Genomic DNA, 17,113 nt, shown 5'->3' on the forward strand with positions numbered 1-17,113 from the left:
CAGGGATAGTCACTCCTAGTCTGTTTCCTTGTGAGGAAAGAGTACTGAAGACTTGCAGCATTTTTGTAATAGCTCTGTATTTACAAACTGAACAAGCAGGCATCCACATAGTGCTACACTTTTTGTAGTCATACTCTCTGACTCTTGGGGGATTTCCCCCCTTGACCTAGAGACTTAACCACGCCTTTTATGGACCTCACCTTTCAAATTGAGCAAGCAAGCATTCAGACCTTTTACTGCCAGTTTAACTATTCTAGTTGTCAATCCGATGTTCTGTCTTCTCACTTGTCCTGTCTATTTTATTTCCTGCCTAACCAACTTGCCATCTCTGGGTGCATTTCATGAGGGCATTTACCGGCCCAAATGGAAACTGTAGTAGATCACTAGAGTGCTCTTACACAGGTCTCATTCATGTTAATGGGAGCTTACACAGAAGAATGTCTGGCTTGAGATTTGCACACATGCCACCTCTGTCTTAAATATATTGTCCTGCTGCTTTCTGCATCAGGTATGAGCCATGAGAGCAGGTAAAGATGTACCCTCTGGTGATGTCCCCCTCCTCTGAAATGCAAACTCCCCTCAAAATTTGCGAGTGTTGAAGTCTATGTGTCTTCTGAAAAATAGGTAGATCCTGATTTTAAACGATGGCCTATGTTTTCCAGGGTAAAAGGCATGCTCAAAAAGTCCGACTTTATTTACAAATGCGCAGTGAACAAGAGGAGGGACAGGAACCCAATAAGCAGAAGAAACAATACGTGAATTTCCAGGTGATGTTACTCTTCCACTGCATTAACAATGCTGTTCTATGGATAGTTGCTTATTAACATGTAATTACCAACCTTTTCAGACCGGGTTGTGCTTTTTAACCACAATCCGCAGCATGGGACCCACTCAGTTTTTGTTCTTATTTTTTTACCATGTATGCCCACATTCTCATTTTCGTTCCTCCTGCCCTCGAAAAAGAGAGAATATCATCAGGGCACAACTCCTCAGTTGAACACTAGCAAATTAAATGCCTCCTTTGGTTTCAGATGGACCCAAATGTGGACAAAAACACATACTGCAGGCTCTGCAATATGATCTTCACATCCGCAATTGTTGCTCAGTCCCACTACCTGGGAAAGATCCACACCAAGAAACTGAAGCAGCTTTCAGGAGATCAGGCTCAGCAGGCTACACAGAGCACTCAGCCAGAACCTGGTGAAGACCCTGTCATTTTTATGTTCTCAGTGATTTGCTATGATTTGCTGTCCCTCTTTCTGGGGTGAAACCTTCCTTTTAATCAGAGAAGTATCATTTTAATCAGAGAACTAATGGGGTCCAAAGGAATTGCCTTCCTTCTCTTCCCACATTCCCATGCCGTTTAATCCAATGCAGACAGAAGGGAGGGAGCAGTGACTAACCACTTGCAGCCATAGTCACATTCAGAGAGGCCCACCAATAAAACTAGTTCTCAACCAGGGAGAGAGAAGCCCATTAAAAAGAGCTGGGGGCAAGTGTTTCAGGTGACCTTTCTTGAGATTGCAGAGCTACAAGGACACATTCCCTCTTAATTTATTTATTTTTACATTAATTAATTCCATTACATTAATTACATTAATGTAACATCCCAAAGACAGCAGGGCTACTACTCCCATTTCTTTCTCCTTCCCCCACACCCCACCTTCTCAGCTGTTTCAGTAGGGAGACATTCTATGCAATGGACTTTTGCAATGGACCTTTCTTCCACTTTGTCCCAGGTCTTTCTGTGACTCCAGCTCTGCCAGAGTCAACTGCTGAGAAGACCTCACAGGAGACTGATGCTGAAGACCCATCTTCATCCTCTGGCATAACACTGGATCTGGATGACCCAGAGAAGTATTGTAAGCTCTGCTCAGCACCTTTTAACAACCCACTCATGGCTCATCAGCATTATGTGGGCAAGAAGCACAAGAGGAACGAAGCACGCAAGAAGCTGATGGCCGAGATAGGGAGCGAGGCAATCCCTATGGAATCCAAGGCCAATGGTAAACAAACAGTATGGAGAGGAGACACTTTGTCCACTTTGTCTTAACTGAGCATGAGTGCATGATGAGAAGGCACCATGTGCTTTTTATTGTATTTATTTTTCATTTGTTTTGTTGATTTGAATTGTAATTTGCCTTGAGTCTACTTTGCAGAGAAAAGTGGGATATTTACTTTATTATAAGTAAATATGATGCAGTGACTGTGGCTGGACTGCATTGCTTCATATTGCAGGTGGGGCATTGAATTTTTGAATCCTCCCCTGCAGCATGAAAAAAGTCCTTGCCCAAATGAAACCAACATAGCAGGGGGAAAGAGTCTCACATTTTCTATAACTTGTTACTTATCAATGTGTAGAATTTATTTTTACATGAATGAGCATTCAGATATTCCATCCCCAGAATCAGTAGAGTCCTTTCCAGCAACAGATTTATCACATTATATATTTCAATCAGTAATAGCATTAATTCCTAAGGTACTAGGTACTGTATTTGTATATGGAGATCTGTGTTTTTCCAGTTGTTTTAGCAATAATTGTTATTGGTTTTTGTTTTGTTTTGGGTGTGCAGTCTTTATACCTGTTGTCACATATGTGTTGTTGTGCAGCTGCAAGACAATGTGAGACTTTTTTCTGGACCTTTTCGGTTTCTTGGCAAAAATGTCCTGCACAAAAGGGACAAGATGCTGGGGAGGGGGGTCATATTTATTGCATCCTCTCTAAACATTGTTTTGTTGTGTTTTTTAGCAGTTGGGGTTGGCAACTATGTGTGCCCCATATGCAGCATTAGCCTCACATCCATAGAAATGTACCAGTCTCACATGCAAGGAAATAAGCATCAGATTAAGTAAGTGTTCTCCCAGCTGTTCATCAGTAGCTCTGAAGTTGCATTGACAATTTGGGCTGTGAAGCTGTGTATGTGTGTATTTCTTGTCAATAGATGCTGGTGTCCATTTATCCAGTTTACAAATTCCTTTCTAAATTTATCACCCAGTATACTGATGCTGGGATCCTTGAGTGGTATCAGTATTTTCCTGACATTTACTTTTCCTCTCTTTGGCAGGATGACTTTGTTGGATTGGTATTATTGATGTGAACCTTGTAAGATGTAAAAGAGTGAAGGAGGGATCCCCTCAGATAATGTTCCCTAAAGAGAAACGAGCAGGAAAGCACTCCCTTGCAGCATGGGCAGATTGTCTTCCTATGCTAGTTCAGTATCTGGCAAGAAGCATATTGTTCCAAACAGTTATATTGTCACTATTGTATAGACTGTCCACCCTGATTCTGGTGTCATGCTTGTGCATTTGGGGATGCCTCTGGTTTCAGTTTCTCCTTCTGAGCCTGATTTGACCCTGATATGCTTTGTACCTATCTATGCCCAATATTAGGAAACAGTTACAATTCTACTAGTATTGATCTCTGCCCAATGAGCTCTTCAAGATCAGGTGTCCTCAAGTGTCAAGTAAATGTCTTCAGTAGAGAACAACACAAATTTGATTTTGCAATTCAATTTGAACTCAAATCAGATTGCAAACAGTGGCCATTGCCAGCTGTTTCAATGAATCAACCCAAATCGATTCGACTCATTCATCCATAGGGAACAATGGGAAACTCGAATCACCCCATTGTTCTTCATGGGTCGTTCCTAGGGATACCAAAGTGGGTTGCATGGTGGGTGCTACCTACCACCCAGTCCACAAAAGAAATGGGCAAGTGGGCAATTTTTAACAAAAATTTAACCTTTCCCCCAAACCCCGTAGGATCCTGGGGGTGGGTGGGGAGATATTGGTGGAACTGACGATTCACTTGGCCCTGCCAAGGACACCATGGTCCTGGACCGGGAAACAGCAGAGATATGCTGGTGCTAGGGATTGACTGTGCACTGCAGTAGGCACTCAAGCACCCTCCTCCTGGTTGCGCCCCAGCCTCCTCTCCTCTCTGCTTGCCTAACCTCTGCAACCAGGAGGTCCCTCCACCTGAGCAGCTCTTCAGGGATGACAGCTTTGCCCTTCGTCCTTGGGTCACATAGGCAGGACAAAACATGTGCTGCCGATGCACCCAAGGGGTTGCTGAGCCAATCCAGCACTCCAGTCTTTGGTCTGAAGCTCACCTATCATCTTCTGGAGGTGAAGAATGGCTGGCAAAGCCTGGCTCAGCATTGCTGTCTCGGCACACAAGCTGTTTGTGGCAACAAAGAACATCTTGAGTGCCAAGAAAACCTTGGAAAGGAGCGCCCAGTCCTGGTTGGATAGGTTGCACACTTCCAAGCCATGCCTCCTTGCCAGGGTGTGGATGGCCAGTTCTTGCTCTGACAGGTACCGGAGCAAGAGAAAGGTGGAGTTCCACCAGGTCGGAACATCCTGAGGAACAGGTGTTCAGGTAGATGGAGCTCAAGCTGCCTCTCCTTGAGCATCCACCTACCATTTTTGCTCCAGTAGAAGAAAGCTGCTATCTTGCGGCAGCTCTCCACAATAGCAGCCGTAGCAGCAGCAAGATGGTGCCCAGCACCTGCAGCATGCATGTCTCACCTGGTCGCAACCCCAGAAGGGCCAAGTGCATCCCACATGACCAGGTTCAGAGTGTGTGCCACACAATCAATGGACACAAACTAACCCTGCTCAGCTGCCTTACTGATATTGGCAGCATTGTTGGTGACCACGAACCCCACCATTTTCATGTGCTGGAAAGCCTTGGAGCATTGAAAGAGGATTAGTTTGTATGTTGTTGCGAGCAGGCTGCAATGCCCTCTACGCAAAGGAGCACACAGCCCCTCCCATCTTAGCCAACAGAGGCTACCCCTGGTTCGGCTCTGAGGTGATGGAGCAATCGGGAGTGAGGAGGAGAAGAGACGTCACACACAACTGCAGTTTTATAAATTTTATTAAGGCAAATGGCTACATCTAAGCAGTTAAGCATGCAAGCAAAATCAATCAATTGGTTTTCTACCCCAATGTAGTGTAGTGTTTTCAATAGCAGTTAAAATAATTTTCCCTCACTAGAAATGAATAGCAGTTGAAATCATTTTCTCTCTCACTAGCAATAAAGAGCAGTTGAAATCATTTTCTCTCTCACTAGCAATGAACCCTGTATGTGTGTTATCTTGCAGTTGTTCTTAGCTAAGACACAACAATTATAGTTTCAATTTTAAGCAGAGAGAGGGAGAAAAGAGAGCAAAAATCCACGTGTGAGAAGGTGAGGGGATGGGTGAGGAGGAAAGAGCAGAGATGGGAGGAGGTGCCCATGCTGGCCTCCGGCCAACAGTCCAGAGTGAATGAGATGAGAACAGAGAAAGGGGAGGAAGAATAGGGAGAGCAGGCTAAAGTGAGTACGCTGACTCAGTGAAAGCTGACAGGCACAGCCTAAGGAAGAGAGTAGAGACCGAGACCTTTCTAGGAAGCAGAAAGGAGAGAGAAAGTGGGGGGGGGTGAAGTTGGGCAGGGATGTTCGCTTAGAAGATGCTGGGCTGAAGGCAATGTCTGCAAGTATAATTACCGGGTCCTGTAGGCCAGCGTCGGCTGTGAGATTCAGTCAGTCAATCAATCAATCCTTTATTACCGTCAGAGACCAGCATAAAATTAATACACATTAAAAATTACAGGTAACAAAGCTAAAATTAAGGATGATTGCAGTTTAAGATTTAAAAAAATAATAGATATTAATTTGTCGTCAAAAGGCTAAAACTATAACTAAAAATACACATTTGTACTAAAGATTAAAAAATAAAGAAGATAAAATGTGGTAATAAGTTAAAAGGGGGGGTATAAAACTGTATAGTATACAAAGCAATAAAAAGACAATGGAATGCAATAAAATGCAGTAAATAAAATGCAATATAATGCAATAAAACAATGGGTATAGAGGCGTGGGCGAGTGCGATATCAATCCAGAGTAATCAAGAGTCAGATTAGGGGGGCTCACCGCCTATCATCCTTTGCTGGATGCCAATTGCAGCGGCACAGAACTTGGCAACGTTCTTTGTAATGGCAGAGTTAGAGTCAGAGAGCAATAAATGATTGTAGAATTGACTCGTATGTCCCGGGAACTTACTTAGCAATGGGGAAATTAGGGCAGCACATATGTCTCTATAGAACAGGCAAAATAGAAGGACATGCTCAATAGTTCCAATCTGTTCCAAGCCACAGGGGCATAAATGCTCAGCAAATGGGGTCTTTCTGTAACAGCCCTCCAGTACTGCTGAGGAGAGACCATGGCAATGGGCCAAAGTGAACGCCCTTCTTTGGTTTGGGACCGCCAATTGAGTGAGGTATGCTGCAGGAGAGGTCAGATATCTAAGTTCTTCATTGATATAAAATGTTGAGACACTGCTGATGTCCATTTGGCACTCAGTGTCTGTAATGTGCTGCTTAATTATTGTTTTTGCCTGATCGTAGCCCATGGTGAGCAGGGACGGAGGGGAGAGGCCTTGTCTCAATTGCCTGAGCCCAGGTAGATTGATAATCATCATGAAGGGTTAGCAGGGCAAGGCCAATTGGGCAAAAGGTTAGTCTAAGCCAATAGGAGAGAGTGGCCATCCACACCCTAGCCTCAGTCTTGATCTGGCCTGTCTCCAGGCGAAGAGTGGAACTGGAGACACATCTTGGTACTCGAAGCTCTACCCTCAAGAACTTAGATTGTACATGTTCCAGGGTCATAATATTTGGAAAGGGACCCAGCTGGGCGCCACAGAGTAGTTGAGATAATGACTTGGCTTGGAACAGTTTGAAAGCGGCGGGAAAATAGTGGCCTCCTCTTGCACACATGAACTGAAGGATAGCAGAGGAGCTTTTCTGAGCATTTAAGGCCACATGGTCTCCATGGGCTTTTCTAGAGCCACCAGAGTGAAAGACTACTCCCAGGTATTTAAAATGAGTCACTTGTTCGATCTTTATGTCCCTCGATCCTCCAGGAGTAGATCTTGGGCCTCCTAGCAAAGGCCATGATTTTAGTTTTGTGATAATTGATTTCCAGGTATTCTTCCTTACAATGCAGCAACAGGGCCCTCAGCACTCTTCTAAGGCCAATGGGGGTCCTTGAGAGGATGGCCACATCACCTGCATATAATAGGATGGCTATATGTCTCCCCGCAAGCTTTGGAGGGTGAAAATAAGTATTGCTGAGCTGGCCGACCATTGAGTTGATATAGAAATTGAATAGGAGTGGGGCCAGAATACATCCTTGTTTGATGCCCTTCTGTGTTAGAATAGCACTTGTAAGGTGACCTTGTGGACTGCATCTCACTTTGAGTGAAGTGTCTAGGTGCAGGGTTCAAATGAGGTGTAGCAGGCGCCAGTCAATAGTGGAGGCCTCCAGCTTCTCCCATAATTTGGCATATGAGATGGAGTCACATGCTGCTTTGAGATCAATAAAGGCAGCATATAGTGAGGTCACCCTACCGGAGGAATATTTCTCATCATCAATTTTATTATAGCTGAGGAATATTTCTCAATGAGGTGCTGTAGGACTAGGCATTGATCAATAGTAGAGCGCCATTCCCTAAACCCTGCTTGTTCCTCCGCAAGGAGCTTTTCTTGTTCTAGTCAATCCCTAAGTTTCCCATAAAGGTGTCTTGTGTACAGTTTATTAATGGTATTAAGTAGACTGATAGGTCTATAATTGGCAGGATCATCTTTCTTGCCCTTTTTTGAAGATGAGGACGATAATTGCAAGTCCTTGGGGATTTGGCCATTCGCGCCGATGGAGGTAAAGAGCGATGCCAAAATAGGGGCCCACCAATCCAGGTTGTTTTTGACAGCCTCCAGTGGGATGAGGTCCTCCCCTGGAGCCTTTCCTGGCCTCAGTTGGGCAACAAGGCTGTGGATCTCTGAGATTGACACCGGGGCCAACGCCGGGGTGTCCTTAATAGCACTAGAGGGGACTCTGAAAGCAGCAGTGGGATCTTTATATAAATCATAAAAGTGTTTCTCCCAGGTCCCTGGATGAATGTAGCAGTCCAGATGATTTGGTCCATGACTGGGAAAGGACTTTGTGAGACGCCAAAACATGGCCAAATCCCTAGATCTAGCGGCCTGGATTAATCCCATCCAGGCCTGTTTCATGGCCTCTTTTTTCTTGCGGGCCAGCAGAAGTTTATACTGCTTTTTCTGCTGAAGAAGATTCTGTGCAGCCCTCAAATCAGTGCTGGTTTTGTAAACTTGATCAGGCAAAAATAGGTCTTTGCGAGAGCTTTTTTGGCAGTAACACAATCCTTGTCAAACCACTGCTTGGAAGGCGGTTGATACAGGGCACGAGGTTCATGGGTTCTGCAAGCGAGGAGCTGGTGTAGTTCCCGGACTAATGCTTTGTATGACTCCAGAGGCGTAGAAGTAGGGTCATTGTTTAGATGAGTGTATAGAATGCAAACAGTCAGAAGCAAGTAGTTCACTAAGCTCTTGATCCAGCCGTGGTGACCATTTGGCACGGCAATATACTCCCTCTGCTGAAAATATAGAAGGATTGTATTGATTCTCAATGTGTGACTGATGAATGAATGGTTTTAGGAGTAGCAAGATAGGGAGATGGTCGCTATCAAATTTAGGAATAACCTCCATCCCTCCACTAACGGAAGTAGATTCCCTGATGTGATGAAATAGTCAATCAAGCTCATTCTGGTGCTGGCGAGGAAGGTGAACTCGGCAGGGTGGTCTTTTTTGAATGAGCCGTTCAGAACGGAGAGGTCAGGCCTTGTGGCCATTTGGCTCAAGCGGAGACCCGCGTAGTTTGACTTTTGATCCTTGGAAGGGCAGATAAGAGGGGGTCCGTCTGCCTCGGGGCTGGGTGGATAGGCCCTTTGTTGGGAATATAAGGTGTAGTCATCCAGGCCCATCCTAGCATTGAAGTCACTGCCCAACACCACATATGCTTTGGGATTGGAGTAGATGAGATCTGCTACATAAGAGTTCAGTCCACAAAGTTCTGACCTGTGATTCTCTGCATTGAGGAGAGAGGTAGATGTTAATTATCAGCAGTTTGCATCGGCTGAATTGGACTAGGACAGCCATCGCAAATTGCTTAGTTGGTGGAAGCAGTCTTGAGGATGCGCGCAGCGAGGTAACAATAAGCACACCCAAACCTCCTTTGCATCTGCCACAGCCTACCCCGGGTACAGCTCCAACAGTATATGAATGGAAGCCATTGAGTGAAAGGTCCCTGGTAGACCAGGATTCCTGTATCAGTATAATATCATGGCAGGCTAAATAGTTTCTAAAAGAGGGGTCTGAGATAGAAGCGTGCCAGCCATTGACATTCCACATTAGGACCTCAATTTTATGCTGGTCTGCTGAATATCATTGGATGTCTGGTGGAACGCTATCAAAATTTTGGGCGCTCACTGTCACTTCTGTCCTTTCGACCAGCTGATCTGGATCCAGCCCAAGCAGGGTGGTAAGAGAGGCCATCGTGCTCTCCGCTTCTGGTATGCTATCTTGAGGGTTCAGCTCTGGTGTGCTATCTTGAGCGGGGGGCGGGGACCGGGTCTTACACCCAGTGTAGTAGTATCTTCTGCAGCTTCTAGGCTGGTCTGGGCGCCTGTGTCTGAAAATGCATCAGTAGGGGCCTGGATATGCATTGGGCCATGGGGAAGTTCTAAGTCTCCCATGATGTTCAGTTGCGCCTCGCTGGTCAGGAGCAGGTCAATTCCCCGCTCAAGCACTATGGGTGACACTTCTCCTGAATCAGCAGAGGATTGTTGTGATGTCTCTGTGGATGAGGTTATCACTAGGGGAGTCGCTGTGAGATTCAGGAATGGAGAACTTGAGTGCACAGAGAGGCTTCCACCTGTCCAGGTGGCTTGGCAGAGTAATCGAATATGCAGGAATGGAAGTCCCTCCAATCTTAGAGACCAGAGCAACTTCAGAAATCTGCTAGGCACGTGTTGCCTTCACAGGATAGGGGCTCCATGCTATTCCTCCCATGGAGTGAGAGCATGCCTTCCCTTGTCCTCCCTTATTGGGTGCTGGTGGGCAGATTGGGTGGAGAGACCACCCCCTACTTCATCTCTTCCTCCCTGTCCGACCTTTCTTTTTTGTGTGTGTGAGTGTGTGTGGCCTCTTTATTCCTTTTCCAGGCGCGTTATCCATATCTCATATCAGAAACAGTCATATCATTTCTCTCTGTGTCTGCAGTCTGATATCAGCAACTCCGGTTCCCCCCCAAACTCTCTTACCATATTTAGTGAAGGAGTCTACTATTTGGGGGGGTCATATCCGGCACTTGTTTACTGAATCAGATGGAGCTGTTTCCCTTTTGATGTTCTCAAAACATTCCTGTCTCTGTCCAGATAGACTGGTTTGTGGTAATCTCGAAGCAGAGTTGGTGCCTTTTAGTCCCAAGAAATGTGTTAAGAGAGAATATGCAAAGGGTTTTAGCAATTAATTGTGTGAATATCATGTACCCCTAAAATATGTAGGTACTGATATCTATGTGTTGCTTCCTAAGACCTTTTAAATATGAGTACTCTCAACATTAGCAAATTTCAAACTGGGTCGCATGATTACCCTTGGCATAGCAAAATGCATAAACAAGTTTCAGAGCCAGGAGGGGTGAGTCTTTTCTCCTCTTGTCAGGCCTTGACTATAGAACAAACAATTCCATTCAGTTACTTTGGCTCAGCAGAGCCAAAGTTCACCCTCCACTTTCCTGCAAAATGACAATCTCAGGTACAGGCCTAAGCTTAGCCCTTTGGACCCTCAGTGCTGGTCCCAATTCAACCAGTGTGTTCCCCACAATGTAAGTTCCTGACTAGTGTCAGGTACAGGGCCTGGTACAGGGAGGGCACCACCCACATGCTGAAAGTTGTGTGTGAGGGGATGTTGTAGTCAGAGGGAAGCCGTCAGAAGCATTCACCACCTGGAATGGCTGGTTTTCCAAAGCGTTCATCTCCCCAATGGCCCGGGTGATGAGATGAGGCTCTGAGCGAGCAGACCACTTGCTTACCGACTGTGCCCCCTGCGCAGGCAACTTCCCTAGCTTGGGTGCAGGAGCAGGAGCCTTGCCGCTAACCGAGGACACACCCGGCCTATTGCTGCCAGCAGGAGCAGGAACCCCCGGGTGATGCCGTTGCGGGTGTTGCAGCATCTCTGACAGCATAAGATAGTTTTATAGTTTTAATATTTTAATGTTGGGTTTTTAAATGGTTGTAATGTTAATGGTTTTAATGTTTGATTGATTTTTATTGTTTCATTGATTTAATGTTTAAACAATTTTAACTGTAAACTGCCCAGAGACGCAGGTTGTGGGTGGTATAAAAATAGGTTAAATAAATATAATTAAGTAAGTAAGTAAATAAATAAATAAAATGCTTGGGGTGCTTCCCCCTGCTGAGCTACAGTGGATGCAGGCAGCATGGTGTGGGTCACCATGGCAGAGCTCAAAGTAGTCCCACACCAGGCTATTGTCAGTCCAGGACAGTTTTGGTAGTGGTGGTACTGGGGCTACTTATTCATTCTGGAGGCCGCCACCATCACCGCACTCCATCCAGGGCTGAGAAAGTCCAGGAAGCGGAAGTGCTTCCTGCTCCTCCTCAGTCTCAGATGGGAAGTGGAGGTCGCGCTGCCAACAGCAACTGGGGAGGATGGAGAAAATGATCTGGCTGGCTTACACCTCCTCCACTGCCACGGGAAGAAGAGCTTCTTCCCAGACAAGGGAGGGCCTCACAGCGCTGTGAGACTTTGTCTCCTTTTTTGCTTCTCTATAGCAACATGAGAGATGATACACTGGAGAGACTTCAGAATACCAGTCTCAAACATCTCACTCAGCCAAGTTTCAGCCTTTGTATTAATTTCATTTACCCCGGCACAGGAAGTTTCTCCATTGGATTGTAATAGGGATTAGGGGTGTGCAAGAAACCGGCTGGTCTGGTTCAGTTCAAGTCCGAAGTTGACCCGAACCAGACCAGGCCAGTTTGGTCCAGCACCCCTTCAACACCCCCCTCCTGCAATGCAGTGCAGGGGGCATGTTGGTGAATGAAATTTTTCTTAAAAATTAACTAACCCCCTCAGGGAGGTTCTCAGGGGGGGTCCACAGAGGTTCCCCCTCCCTGTGCAAACTTTCCCACCTTCAAAAATGGTCCCATTCCTCAATCACGGAGGATTCCAAAATGGCCACCACGCCAGTGGGGGGAAAGGCCCAAATGGGGCTGTTTTTGAAGGTGGGAAGGCCGGCAGGGGAAGAGGAACCTTCGCGAACACCCCACCACCTCGGAGAACACACACATCCCCGAGGGGGTAAGTTAAAAAAAAAAATTAAAATTTCATTTGCAAACGAACCGGTGGGGTTCAGTCCAGGGTTGAGCCAAACCAGGGTGGTTTGGCTCAAGCCCAAGCTTTCAAACAAACCAGTTCAGTTTTGAACGGGTTCAGCTTCAAATGTGTTTGCACATTCCTAATAGGGATAGGGAGCCACTGATTCTAATATCAGGCCTTTCCACTCCTCTGAGGGATTCCACTGAGTGCATGGCGGGCATAATTGTCTATGTATGTTATGTATGTTGTTTCTCAGCTGTGCTAAGCTGACAAAAATAAGTTGGCAAAAATAGGTTCAGTTGACCATGGCTGCAATCCTGAGCCTATGTATGAGAGAGTAAGGTCCACTGAACTCAGTAGGACTTACTTCCAAGCTAACTTGTTTTGGATTAGACTTTATTTGTCTTGGTGGTGCTAAGGTGAAACTTCAGTCATTCTGAGATAATTATGGCTCAGAGCCGCTTCTATTTTTCTCCTCACTGCTGGCTCACATCCTGCACAGTGAAATGCGGATAGTTCAGCACTGCCCATGCTGCTACATATGCTCAAACCCTGGCCACACTGTTGCAGAACAAGGCTGTTCCACTGCAACTTAAATTGTGCTATCGCTGTTGTACAGTGCAACACCCATGATTTCCAAAGGGTGCTATGTCACACAATTGCACAATTTTTTAAGTCCTCCTGTTCCACAACAGCCCCAGTAGAGTTTGAGATGCACACAACAGTGTGGCAGGTGCTGAGCCATCCGTGTTTTGCTGTGCAGAATGTGAATCAGCATATTTGTTTAGAAAAAGCTTTTTGTGTCAATTTGGTTCACATTTTCTTTTGTTTGATCTTTGTAGAGAAACCATGGTTGTCAATCTAATGAAGAACTCCAAGAAAACATACAATTCTTTCCAAGATGAACTGGCAGATTACATTAAAGTGCAAAAAGCAAGAGGACTGGAACCAAAAACTAATTTTAGGAAGCCAGAAGAGGAGTTTCAAAATGAAGAGTTTGAAGCCATCAATGGTCATGAGGAGGACTTTGCATTTAACCAAGACCAGTTTTCCTATGATACTTATGAACCAGATCAGCATTCCTTTTTTTTTTCAGAAATGTGTGCACCTTCACATTCTGTTGAAAACAGATTGTCACATTGGTCACCAGCTCATGAGGACCTGCTAAAACTAGAAAATGCTCCCATGTCTCAATGCAACACAGAATGTTATTCAAAAAAGCAGATGTCTCACTTGACGACATACAAATTTGACAATTGTGACCCATCATCTGCTGAATCCAGTGATGGCTGCAAGCCCGTGTCTGCAGAGAATAGCTCTAGTTCTCATAGAAGAAGCCGAAAGCTGCCAAAGCTGCACAAAAAAGAGAAAGGATGTACCAGAGAGAGTGACGAGAATCCTCATCAACAGCTTCCAACACCCAAAAGAAAACAGCACAGTGAAGAAGAAACAGACTCGGGAAAGGACAGTGAGAACCAAAAGCGAAAGAAAGATAACGCAATTTCAGTGACTGAGTGGAAATCAAAGCACAGTAAAGACAAAGGAAATAAAGAGAGTTCTTCTGAAAAGGAGAGCAGGAGACACAAGAAGGAGAAAAAAAAGGCTGAAGCCCATGGACCAACAGAGGAGGAAATGCTCTGGGACGAGTCTATCTTGGGATTCTAACTGAGATTTTTCTAAGTAACTTCATGTTCATTTGTAGTCTGAGCTATGGTGCACTTCTATGTTTCAATTAGTGATTAATTTTTAATTGGTCATTCAGAAAGAATGAGTGATGGATATGACAGATCTCTTTACAAAGCACCAGAGAAGAATTTGAACTGGAATTAATACTCTCTGAAAGATAGTGATTTACAGTACTTTTCTAGAAATGCCACAAAACACATTACGAAGTTAGTATGGAATGTAATTCCAACGGTATTCAAAAGTGGGCAGGATACATAGTTATGAATTGTCTTCAGTCATACCTGTATCTGTGTTGTTAAAAGCTTTATATGGAAGTACTGAATATGAAATATTCAGAAGGGGCTATGGATTGTCCAAATGCTTGTTAACAGGTTTTTTTTTTCCCCTATCCAGTTCTGAAAGTTAAAAAAAAAATGAAATAACCCATTAAACATATAAGGGATCAGTTGTTGAATGGGTTTGTTTTTCCCCCCACTCATAGTTTCCACTCAACATTTTCTTTATTTATCAACTGCCATAATTAGAATCCTTATTATTAACTCCAGGCAAAAGATATTGGCTGACATGTTCCACAATGAACCGTGGATGTTTCTGCAAAGCTGCTGCACCGCAGGCATCTACAACAAAGCCAGTGCTGTTGTTTAGGTGCACTCATGCACAAATATGTAAAATTACACAACTGTGCTTGTGTGACACTGCGGTAGCATCATGCAAGCATGATTGTGCAATTTTATATATTAGTACAAATGCACTCTTGCACAACAGTGCCAGCTTTGTTTTAGATACCCCCAGCAGCATAAGGACATAAGATCAGGACAACAGAAATGCAGCAAAGCAAAGGTCAAAGTGGAGCAATATCTAGTGTCAGGATGGTTGCCTGGGCACTGTACTGAGACATAAAACAGTCCCAAACACCATCCATGAATGGAGCCCCACATTATGGATAACTGAATGAAACTAGAGGTTGAAAATATCCAAGTTATTTCCCATGTTTCTCTATATAATTCTAACTGCATGCATTTTAACTCAGTTATGTTTATCTGCCTTATTTCCACATTTTGTCACATAAAGTATGTTCCCTCTTTTAATGTGGAAACTGGAGTTGCTTTTCAAATGGATCCACACACAGGATCTATTCATTGAACTAGCAAGTAGAATATCGCCTCCTGGCTCACTTCTGAGTCAAGAATTCTTCTATAGCAGTAACAGGTAAGCAGATTTTCATGATCCGCGAGGAAGGGCTTGAAGGGGCAGTGGAGGAAGCCTCAAAAAGCTCACCTCCCTTCAGATGATCCGCTCTGTTGGTCTGGGCATGGAGATCGTGCTCCTAGACATGCAGCTGCCTTCTCTGGCAGCACGGAGGGTCGGGGTGCTGGGAGTGCTTGACTTGTGCTGCATTATGGGAATTCCCCCAATGTCTCACTGGGAAGCGATCAGTGAGAAGAGGATGGATGGCTTGGCGGGTTTGCCGCCAAGGCACCACCTGGGTCAGGCACAGTCCCACTGGTTCTCACGCATGGGCAAGAACGAGCGTGTTTTCTCTAGCCCAGTTTTGTCTGCACGTGAGAACAGCCTCAGCAAATAAAAAGGCAGGGGAAGCATGCAAATATGCACGCAATTCAGGGACATATAAAACCCTCTTCTCTCCATTAAGAAGGGAAATTAAATCATGTAGAACTATAAAATGTTAAGGAAATCAATGCTTAGAGGTCATGAAAAAATACCATAAGGAACTTAACTCAAAACCAGGATTTCTGTATTTGTATTGTCAGAAAAACTATCAAAAAGATCTGCTTTGAGCAGCAACTGGTGGCAAGTCATCACAGGCAAGCTGGAAGATGTCACAAGGCCCAGTGTCTCAAAATACTTGTTGCTTGGAAATTTAGCACGATCTTGATAAACAGCAGTTACAAAAAAACCCAAAACCACAGATGCCAAATCTGAAAGGGTCAGCAAAACATAAAGATGGACAAAACATATTTGGGTAATGATAAAGGAGGCCATGATGAGAACCACAAGCCAAGCTTGTGGACATTAATAATATGGATGTGCACAGAACCATTTCAGCACTCCTTTTCTGAAGCGCTGAACTGGTTTGAAATTTATTTATTTTACATACTTTTATACCACCCCAAACTTACATCTCTGGGCGCAACGCCAGTGCTGCCAGCATTCAAGCTGGTTTGGAAGCAGGAGTGGTTGCGTTAAGGCGTGGGGAGGGTCTCCTTACCTCCCCCACCGCATATCCCCTGCCAGCGCTACTGCCAAAACCGCTGACACGGGGCGGCTGAGTCTTGCCACCCCAGTCAGCATAATACCGAAAGTGGCTGGCATACTTGTGCATGTATGACATGCGCACGCACACCAGCCACTTCAGGTATTATGCTGACCAGGGCAGCAAGAAGGTACTCAGCCACACCACATCAGTTTTGGAAGCAGCACCAATGGGAAACACAGTGGGAAAGGTAAGGATACGCTCCCTGCACCTTAAAGCAACCACCTCCCAGGAGTGCACGGGACCGGTTCCATGCACATCCCTAATTAGTAATGGCCAATGAAATGTACACAGAAATGGGGAACTAGAACCAATTCCAGTAATTCACCCTCATCCAGATTTTGGGGTAGATTTCCACCTCAAAGTGTGTAAACAAGCAAATCACTGCACTCCCAGCTTTGCCCGTGTTAAACATTTGCTTGCACTCTGGTAAACGATATATCCACAAGTATGGCCCCTCACCACTTATTTTTTTGTTTTTAAGGAAAATATGGCACAGCATAGAGAACTACCCCAAAATGAATTGATTTTCTATGGTGGGGTGGTTTCTATCCTGTTCCCATTATAAGTCAAATGGGAGAAAAATCACCCCAGAGATTAATGGAATTCCTGTGGCTGGGTGGTTTCTATCCCATTCCCATCACAAGTTAAATGGGAGAAAAATCACCCCAGAAATGAATGGGCTTTCTAAGGTGAGGTAGTTTCTATCCCATGCCCATGTTAAGCCATTTAACATGGGCATGTTGTTAGTAGTAGTAGTAGTAGTAATAGTAAATTATTGACCATTTTAAGTACATCTTCTTCACTGTCATTTATATATTTTTCAGGGCCTCTTTTCTCCTCCTCTACTGTTTGATGGACTTGCAGCATTCTTTTCCACCTGAGCTGCGAGGGAGGTCTAGCCTATCTACA

General features: G+C 44.8%; 1 protein-coding gene across 2 annotated transcripts in view; it reads left to right on the forward strand.

The window, feature by feature from the left end:
- The window catches only part of LOC128330351 (zinc finger matrin-type protein 1-like), a 40,449-nt gene extending 26,078 nt beyond the window's left edge, over window positions 1-14,371 (forward strand). Inside the window, exons 3-7 of one of the 2 annotated variants that reach the window (XM_053263066.1) lie at window positions 663-767; window positions 1,032-1,200; window positions 1,740-2,006; window positions 2,750-2,849; window positions 13,083-14,371. In XM_053263066.1, the coding sequence (XP_053119041.1) occupies window positions 663-767; window positions 1,032-1,200; window positions 1,740-2,006; window positions 2,750-2,849; window positions 13,083-13,905 (1,464 nt within the window). In that variant the 3' untranslated portion in view covers window positions 13,906-14,371. The remainder of the gene's footprint in view (window positions 1-662; window positions 768-1,031; window positions 1,201-1,739; window positions 2,007-2,749; window positions 2,850-13,082) is intronic. The other variant, XM_053263067.1, reaches the window with a different exon arrangement.
- The last annotated feature ends 2,742 nt before the right edge of the window (window positions 14,372-17,113 follow it).

The sequence above is a fragment of the Hemicordylus capensis genome, chromosome 6 (assembly GCF_027244095.1).
Source record: "Hemicordylus capensis ecotype Gifberg chromosome 6, rHemCap1.1.pri, whole genome shotgun sequence".
Classification (NCBI taxonomy): domain Eukaryota; kingdom Metazoa; phylum Chordata; class Lepidosauria; order Squamata; family Cordylidae; genus Hemicordylus; species Hemicordylus capensis.